The sequence below is a fragment of the Pinus tabuliformis genome, chromosome 3_2 (assembly GCF_031772625.1).
Source record: "Pinus tabuliformis cultivar Carrire ecotype Pingquan chromosome 3_2, CPIR1, whole genome shotgun sequence".
Taxonomy (NCBI): domain Eukaryota; kingdom Viridiplantae; phylum Streptophyta; class Pinopsida; order Pinales; family Pinaceae; genus Pinus; species Pinus tabuliformis.
The window spans coordinates 1,253,006,709-1,253,018,170 of record NC_142302.1 but is presented as its reverse complement, the minus strand read 5'-3'; the positions used below and the strand labels follow the sequence as shown (position 1 = coordinate 1,253,018,170).

General features: G+C 38.7%; 1 protein-coding gene across 2 annotated transcripts; it reads right to left on the bottom strand.

Moving 5' to 3' along the window:
- Window positions 1-271: 271 nt before the first annotated feature.
- On the bottom strand, window positions 272-9,597 carry LOC149185282 (glutamine--fructose-6-phosphate aminotransferase [isomerizing] 1-like). 2 transcript variants are annotated; one of them, XM_089417873.1, is made up of 11 exons: window positions 8,656-9,597; window positions 8,116-8,288; window positions 3,487-3,613; window positions 3,135-3,283; window positions 2,812-2,982; window positions 2,146-2,506; window positions 1,777-2,027; window positions 1,554-1,668; window positions 1,163-1,418; window positions 878-1,046; window positions 272-707 (listed from the first exon to the last, which is right to left on the bottom strand). In XM_089417873.1, the coding sequence occupies exons 1-11, from the start codon at window positions 8,894-8,896 to the stop codon at window positions 624-626; spliced, it is 2,097 nt and encodes a 698-aa protein (XP_089273999.1). In that variant the 5' UTR covers window positions 8,897-9,597; the 3' UTR covers window positions 272-623. The 2 variants fall into 2 exon arrangements, with proteins under 2 accessions (XP_089273999.1, XP_089274000.1); XM_089417874.1 differs by having other exon boundaries at window positions 3,135-3,280.
- Window positions 9,598-11,462: the final 1,865 nt, after the last annotated feature.

Genomic DNA, 11,462 nt, shown 5'->3' with positions numbered 1-11,462 from the left:
CCAAATCCGACACTCGAATCCCCGTATCCGACGAATCCCGAATCAACGTGCCAGGTTACTTAGATGGGCAGTGATTTGGGTGGCTTAACCAAAATTAAATAAATGGTCCAGATAAACCAGACCATCGTCTGCTAAGTTCTTTCCATAAAAAATGCCTATTGGCCTAAAAATAGGACAATGCGGCTAATAAAACTTTCATAATCAAACATATCTTATAAGCCGGAAAAAGAATTATATTTTTCAATCCAAAGTTACATTAAACATGTAGTTGCCAATGAACATGTTCCTAAGGTGTCTCCGATGCTACAAAAATATAGATGTTTTAATGTTGAATTACAAAAAACTGAACCACAGTATGGCTGTGATCTCTCCCTCCCATCAATTACAAAATTTCCAAGCGAAGCTGGAAAAACAGATATGAGAGCGCTGACCTGAATGGCAAAGAAAAAAATAAACAGGAGCGACAGTCCAGCATGTATGAGTCTGGTTATTGTATCATTTATACAGATATTAAAATGTTACATACAGCAATTCAACCCCAAGGAAGAGAAAAGGAAATAAATTCTCTTTCATTCTTCATTAAATGCAATTGACCTTGAACCATAACAGCTGTTCCCAGCTCTTTACTCAGTCGTGACACTCTTTGCAAGGTTTCGAGGTTGATCGACATCATAACCGCGAAGAACAGTGAGATGATATGCTAGGAGCTGCCAACATACAAAAAGTTAGCATCAAATAACCATATTATATAGCTATTTATTCCAGCTATACTGAAAACAAACAGAGAAATACAACTCATTTCAACAGTATAGTTTATCTAGAAGGCCTGCATCTGCAAGTAAAATTATCAACTCTAGCTATAAGCAGATGAACATACCTGCAATGGTACAATGTTAATGATAGGTTGAAGACAATCCTGTACTTGAGGAACTTCAATAACACGACAACCACCATTTGAGCATACCAAGGATGCCTCTCCCTTCGAGCATATCACTATCAAGCGCCCTCGACGTGCTTGAAGTTGTTGAATTACTGATTGTTGCTTGCTGTTTAAATATGACAAATTTCATCAGGATTTACTATAAACCAACGTTTACATTATGATGAGCCAATTTATGACATCTAATTATTCAGAAGACCATATACGGTGTTTGGCCATTACCTGAAACAATTATCATGTGTCGCAATCACAATTATCGGAAGTGTCTCATCAACAAGTGCTAGAGGGCCATGCTTCATTTCACCAGCAAGAATTCCTTCACTGTGCATAAGCGCCACTTCTTTGACTTTCAAGGCACCCTCCAATGCTGTGGCATAGTTATATCCACGGCCAAACATTAGCAGTGACTGCTCACCCATCAATAGCATCGCAAGCTCCTTCATTTCACCATCCAGCTTCAATACCTCTCTGACTTTGTCTACCAACAAAATCCACAACCAAATAAAAGGTATTTCAGTGATACAGTCACAGTTTAATGGACAAATGACAATGGCAGTGAAGTACATGTGTCTAGTACTTATCCCATCATTTGTAATTTTTATAGCAGACTTACTTGGCAAGTCAAAAAGGCCATCTAAAATTGCCTCTCTACGTGATTGACCAGAAATTGAATCCTCTCCAACAGCTAGGGCCAACATAGCCATAACTGCAATCTGACTTGTATATGCCTGCAATCATAAACATAAAATCCCCCCAGTATGATGAAAAACTTGATAATGGAATTAAAAATGGAAAGAAGAATCAAGAGAAAAATTGACGAAGAGAAAGCATATTACCTTGGTACTAGCAACACCAATCTCACACCCAGCATTGATATGAACACCGCAGTGTGTTTTCCTTGCTATGGCACTACCCACAGTATTTGTAATTCCAACACACAATGCTCCTTTTCTCAAAGCATATTCTAATGCCAGCAGAGTATCTGCTGTTTCTCCTGACTGACTGACAAATACAGCTGTGTCTTCTCTGTAAATCGGTCCTTGTCTATCTAGTAAATCACTTGCAAGCTCCATTGTCACAGGGACACCTTCATGCAGAAAGCAATGCACAAACCATTAACATGTAAATCTTGCAATGAAATCTCCCTTATAGCTCCAAAACATTCACTCTGAATTGCCCAATATCATAATTACATTTAAGCGTACCTGAAAGCTCCTCAACAATTGATCTAGCTGCCAAGGCAGCATTATAGCTTGTACCACAACCAATGAAAATAATTCTCCTGCACCGCCTAATTGTCCACAAATGGTCCTTAAGGCCACCTAAAAGAACACCCTTTAACTTGTTGTCCCCTCCTCTAATAAGCCTTCCTCTCATTGTTGTTGTTAAGGATTCAGGCTGTTCATGAATCTCTTTTTGCATGAAATGCTCATAATTTCCCTTTTTTATTTGTTCAACTTCCATCTCCAAGACAGATAAAGCACGTTGAACAGCAGCATGACGTGGCGAACCCCCAGTGTTCTTTGATTTGTCAAAATCAAACTTGAATACAGACACGCTCCCATCCTATCAAAAGCATATAAAACAATCGCAGGTGTGTGTGAATCAGGTGTGGTAATACATCGACTCATTGCATCATTTGACAAATGCAAACACATTTTTCTTGGGTATAGGTCTCTAAGTGTAAAATTGATGTTTGGTAAAAACAAAAAAAACAGGAGACATGTCATCTTCATTTGATGGAAGAATATCAAGTTCCATCTTCCAGTAATCTAAACTTGTGGTCTTGAAAAGCAGTGCCATTAGCCTTCGATAAGATTTCAAAGAGAAAGGAATCACAAGAATGTACTTGTACAAAACAGATGACATACCTTAACATGAGCAACTTCATTATCCTCAAGGACTAACACTTCTCTTGTATGTTCAATTAATGCATTGGCATCACTCGCAAAGAACAATTCTTTGGGCTCTCCATTCTCATTTTTCAGTCTGACTTTTCCATCGAGAAAAGCAGCTCCACCTTCCCCATCTTCTGCCAATTCCTGTATATATATATATATATAAAATAAGAAGGTTGTGATCATACCGATCGGTAAACAGCAATGTTTGTTTTCTATACAATTAGCTCTGCATTGAAACTATTGCTTGTTTTTCTATGTTGAACAAGCATATGTCTATGGTGCGAAGCACTGACCTTAATGCCAAGCAGCAATGGACTGCCACGTTTACATGCAACCAACTCATCAGGGTAGTGTGGACTCTTGAATATAAGAGCATATGCTCCTTCAAGCTGCCTCATAACCTCCATAACAACTTGGCTAAAGGAAATATTCTCTCTACCTGCTGAAAATTCAGATACTCAGAATCCAATTAACGCACACAAAAGTCATATAGAAAGATGTTGACATAAAGAAAGAGAAGCGATATGCCGATAATACCCCTGTCATGAAGCAGAAATAATATATCAATAATCAGGTTAAAAGACAATCGTTCTCTTCATCAATGAGATGCATTGTAAGGATATGTTTATGATCAAGAATATTCACCTTCTCCGTCATTTATCCTTTGCTCTGACAGCCTGTCAAAAACGAACTTTGCCAACTTTGGAATAACTTCAGTATCAGTATCGGACTCAAACTCAAAACCATGTCGAAGTAGAGTCTCCTTCAGAACCTGACAACCGCAGCAAAATCAGCATTAGTGGAGTTTTGAAGATGAAAACCAAGTTCAGGGTAATACAGTTGATTTAACACTAAGCAGTGTAGTCACACTTAATATCTGTCTATGACATCATCTCCAACATTAACCAAACTTTGTTGACATTCTCTGTAAACAGAGGCTACAATTACATGTTTATGTAAAACAAACAAGGACCGCTTCTTTTACTTAAGTACTATGTAAGATTGCCAATTATAAGAAATAATATAAACACTAAATGACTTGTGTATTAGGAAGCTGAAACAAACAGACTTAGATCTTTCAGTGAGATAGATCACAGTGTAGTAATGATGCAAACAGTCGATTTAAGAAGAAAGGCCACATGACTCAGTCTAGAAAGAATATCATTTAAATCCCCTTAGTTTAGGGAGACTTTCAGATCGCTTAATCAGTTTTCTCTGTCCCATGCAGTGCAGAACTAAAACAAAACCCTTCCAAGGCCTTTCTATGGACTCTACTTTCTATTTTACTGAAACCTTTGAAGGACTCTTGCATATGTAGTAAGTACAGCTTACAGTTTCCACTGTAGATGTCAAAAGAAAGCAGCAATAGGAAATATAAAATCAATAATAGGAAACATAAAAGGTCCTAAAAGTTCTGCTGATTTCCTCATAATTTAGTGTACTTTTGGAATTTGCAATGGATAAATTCTAAATAGTAAAACAATTACATCATGGGATAAGGAGGACATGCGATATGATTCATGAGATTCCATTTGCCTCCATGGAGACTTCCGGGAATACATTCTGTTAGCCATCCTATAGGATATCTAAAAGATGGGTATACCATATTATTGGAATATACCCAAAGCAACCATTTCTGAAAGAGAGACATGAAAATGCCTAGCCATAATTTACTTCTACCCCAAATAATATTACAGGAAATTAATCAATCTGCAAGGGGGGTTCACTTGACAGAGTGGTGTTTATGATCCGGATTTAAACAGGAACGCAATAGATTACAGAGATAACCATAAATACAGAGATGCAATAACCATAAACACATATATGCAGCGGAAATAATGATTCATTTCATTAATGGAAAATACTGAATACAACCAGAAATGGAAATAAACCAGCTAGGGCGATGGTAGCTATCTCTGAGAAGAGATGTGTGGCTACATGCCTCTGAACTGTTCCGAACTGTATTACAATGAGGCTCGAAGGCCTATTTATTGTTGAGAAACAATGGAAAACCCTTCACATACCGAAACCTAACCCTAGAAGATGAAACGCCAAATTGTGGGCCCCGTTTGGGTAAATTGGTACATCAATTTCCCGGGGTCGTAACTTTGGCATACGATCTCCGTTTGAAGCGTACGATAGCTCGTTAGAAAGATCTATCCGAGTACTACCACTTTGGGAGGCAAGATCTATCCGAGTACTACCACTTTGGGAGGCAACATAGGGCTCGGTCGCCCCAGAATTCCAAAAAAACGTCGTTTAGGGCCTCAAAACGGCTCCGGAAGTTCAGGACCCGAAAAACTGCTAAAAATAGTAAACTGTGCTACAATTAAGGAAACTGAAAATGCTGAGAAAGACAATGGTGGGGGTCCAGGTGGACCTGGCAGGTGGCCACCAATATCCACCTGGATCATTCCTCCCCCCTTAGGAAGCAATGGTCCCCATTGCGTTGAGTTCCTCCATCTGCTGAACTTGTCCTGCAATCTCTGATGTGTCCAGTGATGGTGGGAAGCATGGTTGACGATGGTCCACATTGAACATTTGGTGCCAGTGAAGGAATGGAGGAATGATGTGCTCCAAAGCATTGTTCCCCATAGCCTTGGTACTGTTGTAAAGACCATGTCCGAGTGATCTGAGCTTCTGATGGGTTCTGGTAAGGCGTTCTTTCTGTCGATGCAACCAGACTTTGTTGCCCACCTGAAACTTGTGTGGTACCCATGTGGGTGAGGAGAAGTTGTTCCTGTGTTTTGTCATGACCGTATCCTTTTGCTGTTGCTGCTGCGTGGAGGAACCCTTTGTAGGAGTCATGGATGTAGCAACGATCTTCCCCTTACTTTGGGAGTGAACCAGACAGATGAATTTCCTGGTCTGTGATATGAGCTTGCTGCCTTTCTTGGTAGTAATCAAAGATGTGGCGGTAGGTGGGGCTACCTCCGGTATCCTGTATAATAAATTATTCAAAGAAATAATGACAGCACGAGGCCTGGACTCATACACAGCATGTCGCCTCCACAAGTATGGTTGGCCTAATAATACATCACAAACATCCAGAGGTGTAACATCACATAATACCTCGTCAGTGAAGGGCTTGATGCTGTAGGGAAGGCGGCACTGCTGGCGAACTTTCAGATCTCGTCCTTCGTGAAGCCACCCTATACTGTACGGCTGCGGGTGCGGTGTAGTCGGTAGGCCCAACTGCTTCACGACCTCTGCTGAAACCAGGTTCTTTTGGCTACCACTGTCGACAATGAATCGCAGTGGTGAACCCTTCACCCACATCTGTGAGTGGAAAAGACGCTCGCCTTCCTCTGGATTTTCGGGCTCATCTTTCTGGATCTTGGCGGTGGCAACAATGGCGCTGGGATCCGCATAAATGATCTGCTTCCCTTTGCCATTCCCTTTGTCGAGTTCTGGCTCAGGGTCGGAACATGCATCTGATTCGGAAGCCTTCAACTCCGCCACGAGCGACTGCTTGGTCCGACACTCACTTGTGTTATGAGTGGGACTCTTGTGGAACTCACACCACTTTCCTGTGTCCTTCTTCGGCTTCGTGGTGTTGTTCTTTTCTTGCGGCTTCGACGGGTTGTCTTGGGTCACCCCGCCTTGGCTTTGTCCTTTGGGCTTCGAATTTGCAGATCCAAAGTCTCGCTTCTTCTGTTTGAACTTTTGCTCGATTTTGACAGCGTATCGGTATGCTGTGCCGAGTGAGGAGATGTTCAAGAACACCATCTCTTCCTGGATGTATCTGTGCAGGCAGCCGCGGTATTTGAGTACCAGATGCAGCTCAGAATCTTTGATACCCAACTGTGTGCGAAGGGTATGAAAAATGTTTGTGAACTCTGGCACATCTTGGTCTCGTCCCTGTCGCAGTGTGGTCCATTTGATGTATTTGTCCTCATAGCTTCCGACAGGGTAGTACTGCTCCTTGATGGCATCCCGGAATTCATTCCAAGTGGGTGCGGCTGAAAATAGTGAGCCTGTACTTTCATCCTTCTGCTCGCAGTAGGTTTCCCACCAGTCCTTGACGTGGGGGCTGCTTTGAGAAGAGCGAAAACAATCTTTTCCCGGCTCGAAAATTCATGAACAGAAAAATAACCCTCTAGCAGATTTAACCATTTATCTACGGCATCTGCGTCTATCTGACCCTCGAATATGGGGATTTCAAAATTAACTTGTACCTTAAACGGCGTGGCGTTTCCAGAGTCGCTGTTGGAAGTCGATGCGTCGCCTCTGGGTAGCCGCTGAAGGATCTGCGCAAAGCTATCCATCATCGCGTTCCTTTGCCGCTCGAGCGCTTCTTCGAGCAAGATTTTGATAGGATCTCCTGCCCCCTCGTCTTTCTTCTCATCCGCCATGGGAGGCCGTCGAGATTTGCGAGGCTGGTCTTGCAAAGGTTCGACCAGTTCAAGCCCTAACTCCTTATATCCCGACCTCGTTGGGGACATGCAAAGAAAAACAGAGAAAAAGCAGACCGCTCTGATACCACTGATCCGGATTTAAACAGGAACGCAATAGATTACAGAGATAACCATAAATACAGAGATGCAATAACCATAAACACATATATGCAGCGGAAATAATGATTCATTTCATTAATGGAAAATACTGAATACAACCAGAAATGGAAATAAACCAGCTAGGGCGATGGTAGCTATCTCTGAGAAGAGATGTGCGGCTACATGCCTCTGAACTGTTCCGAATTGTATTACAATGAGGCTCGAAGGCCTATTTATTGTTGAGAAACAATGGAAAACCCTTCACATACCGAAACCTAACCCTAGAAGATGAAACGCCAAATTGTGGGCCCCGTTTGGGTAAATTGGTACATCAATTTCCCGGGGTCGTAACTTTGGCATACGATCTCCGTTTGATGCGTACGATAGCTCGTTAGAAAGATCTATCCGAGTACTACCACTTTGGGAGGCAACACAAGGCTCGGTCGCCCCAGAATTCCAAAAAAACGTCGTTTAGGGCCTCAAAACGGCTCCGGAAGTTCAGGACCCGAAAAACTGCTAAAAATAGTAAACTGTGCTACAATTAAGGAAACTGAAAATGCTGAGAAAGACAATGGTGGGGGTCCAGGTGGACCTGGCAGGTGGCCACCAATATCCACCTGGATCAGTTTATTAATGCAATTCCCATGGAATCCATCTAGCATAACCCGCATAAACAAACTAGACACTCAATCACCGTGATGCAGGCCACCTACACCAAAATCTTAAATATGTTTGCTATATCTAAGTTCCACAATTTTCATTAAAAAATAGTGCATACCATGTAATTGGTAATGATGCCATTATGAACCACCAAAAATTCATTTTCCTTTCCAGAAGACTGAGGATGGCTGTTTCTAGAAGAAGGAGGTCCATGGGTCGCCCAACGTGTATGAGCTATCCCAACATGGTTTGTGAATAGCTCCTCCAAATTCAAGTCTGCTGCATCCGCCTCTGCATAAGAAAACAAACAAATTATATCTGGCCCACATCATACTTTTTATGAAATAACCCGAAATTTGATAGATTTTCTGAAACTTCCAAATGCCTGACAAAGCCCAGTTAATCCCGACTCTGAAATTGATGCACCTCTGAAAAGGCTTATATCTGTTAGATAAAGGCTAATCAAGACTTCACCAGGTTGATCCTGACCTTACTGGATGGCTAACGATAAAATCCAATTCCACACAACATATTTTACTTGAATACTTTGAAATTGATGCATTTTCTCTATTTAAAAGAAATCAAGTCTCTCACAAAAAATATATTGTCAAAAACCATTCAAATCAATGCACTTTCTACTCTATGCTTTCAAACTGACCTTCATACACCAACTTGACCAGCTGATCGATCTTGCCCTCCTGGCAAAACACCAGAGGGGAGCAAAATCCGGACTGGCATCCACCATCCTTGGATTCATTTATTCGGCGAGAATCAATTGAAATTCCTGCGGAGTCGTAGCCTCTGTATTCAAGCCTTCTCAGGCCATTAAAGAGAAGTTCAAGGATGTATTTCCTCTCTCTGGGCACACAATAATTAATGTAGGCAAATATACCGCACATTTTCTCTCAAGTCACCAAAATAAGGGCAGCAGCAGAGGAAGAATGAAGAATTCCCGAGGGATCTAGACAGCTACTAATGATTTTGCATTGGGTATTTCTGCAAATACGATAACGACATCAAGGGAGATGAGATAATTCAGAGGTCCCCATGTAAGGAAATCTAGGTGGTTAGAGAAATAGTTTGGCATTGGTGTGGTTTTCTTGGAAGTTGTGTGAGAGAATGAGATGGGGAATTGGGATTCAAAACAAAATTCAAGAAAAGTCAAAGAAAAGAGTAGCAGGGGAAGGATTTTCTTTCGAAGGGAGAAATCACCCTTCACAACCAGCTCCCAGCACTATTCTCCAAATGGGGTGTATGGCGATCCAGTCATGAATAATAAAGCTTGGTCTGCTACCCATGTCCGACAGAAACATTGATACTGTGAACAGAGATATTAGCTATTTTTCCCTCATCACTGATTTTGTGCCGGATCGATCTTGTTTCACACTCTTGATCAGAACGGCCGCTTGCAGGTCGCCCCGTATCTCACAGTGTATCGAATTTATCAGATGAGGACCTCCTTGACGTGGAGATGGGATTTGGCCTTGTCAATAGAAATCCGGCATGAAGTTTTCAAGGAGACGGTTCATGTCATTTTGATGACGACCTTCTTCACATGCGTTTCGCGCTTGGACTTTGTCAAAGCCTCGGAGTTTGGGCACAAGGTTATTGCACTGAGTGGTATTATGGTGAGAAGAGGATTGTATCTCAGCACCAGGTTTGAATTCCATGGAGCGAAGATATGTCGTAGTCTAGCGCTTTTACGTTGGGCAGTTTTTTCTTTTTTGGATATATAGTTTGGGTGGAATTTGTTTAAAATGGTTGAAATGGCAAGTTTGGATTTTAAATTTTCTAAATTAAAGTGTTAGTGTAATTATTTATTTATTTTTATTTTGTTAAATTTATATATATTGAAATATGCATTTTAATATATATATTGAAATATGCCATATAAAAAAAATTATATTATTTAATCAAATATTGGTTTTTTAAATTTTGGCTAAAAATTTTAAAATATAAAATAGTTAAATAATGTTAAAAAATATTTAGTCTCATCTAATTATTTCAAACCTATGTGTTTTTAATATTATTTTCAAAGCATTATTTAATTATTCTATATTTAGAATTTTTGACCTGAATGCAATATAGTAATTTTTGACGAATGCAATATAATAATTTTTATTTTAGAATTTTTGACTTAAATGCAATATAATAATTTTTAGTCAAACCATATTTTTATGTTGTTTAAAATCTGTTTTTGTTTAAAATCTGTTTTTGAATGTTTAAAACGAATTCAACATCTTGAAAAATTACAATGATATTGTGCAAGTTCACAAATTAAAATTATGATTCCAACAAATATTTGATGGATTTAGGGTAATTTTTATCTAAAAATATTCTTTGAAAATCTCTAAAACAAAGAAGAATTAGACTACCCAATTTTTCAAGTCATTTTTTTTTAAATATAGAAGAAATTTCTTGAAATTGTAAATTTTAATTGTGTATTTATAGAATTAGAATGTATTATAAATTTTTATGCTGCATTGTCTCATTTATAGATATGAAATAAACTTTTCATGAGCAAAACAATATATATATATATATATATATATATATATATATATATATATTTTTGTTGTTTAAAATATATTAGAATACACCCTTTTATAACACTAAATCCATTTATTTAAGTAAAAACACATTTTAAACAATCAAAATTTACAATGCTATCCAAATTTATATTATTAAATTTTATCAAAAATATATTTCTAGATTTCTAAATCTTACCGTTATACTATTTTTTAATAAAACACCATTACTCAATTTTAATAAAATCAAGTTTTATATATATATATATATATTAAAATTTTAATTTAAAGTTAAATTAAGAGTAATTTGGGAATAAGTTGTAGTTTATTTTAACTGCTTCTGCTTGGCTAAGAGCTCGTCTTCCTCGGACGTAAGGAAACAGGTTAACGGCCCAAGACCCAGAGGCATCTGGCAGGAGTGAAAGCCTGCTCCCTTACGGACCACCAGCGGGTTATTACAGGTGGCGTGGTTTTCCTTGATAACGGTGATGAGTCAAACCGACATTCGCGGATAGCAGCCAGAGATGGCTGTCCTCACTGTTGGTTTGACACCTGAGTTTGATAGGTTTTGCCACCTTCGGAAAAAAAAAAAAGTTGTAGTTTATTTTTTAATAAAACACCATTACTCAATTTTAATAAAATCAAGTTATATATATATATATATATATATATATATATATTAAAAATTTAATTTAAAGTTAAATTAAGAGTAATTTGGGAATAAGTTGTAGTTTTGGGTGCATTGATTATGTAATTTGTTTACTTACAAGGTGAACCGAAATAATATTCTAATATAATATTTTTTTAATATGAAAATTTATCATTATATTTATATATAATAAAGATATAAATTTACTTTTTCCATATACATGTACATTTTCATTGTTGATAATTCCTATATACACTATTTATAAGCACCATGTATAATTCTATCTTA

Bases quoted from the DNA above. Each gene is read 5' to 3' on its own strand.
- LOC149185282 (XM_089417873.1), bottom strand. From the start codon at position 8,896: ATGTGCGGTATATTTGCCTACATTAATTATTGTGTGCCCAGAGAGAGG. The intron at 2,507-2,811 runs GTATGTCATCTG...TGCTTTTGATAG, and splicing joins ATGAAGTTGCTCATGTTAAG to GATGGGAGCGTGTCTGTATT. The intron at 1,419-1,553 runs GTAAGTCTGCTA...TTTTGTTGGTAG, and splicing joins TGGCCTTTTTGACTTGCCAA to ACAAAGTCAGAGAGGTATTG.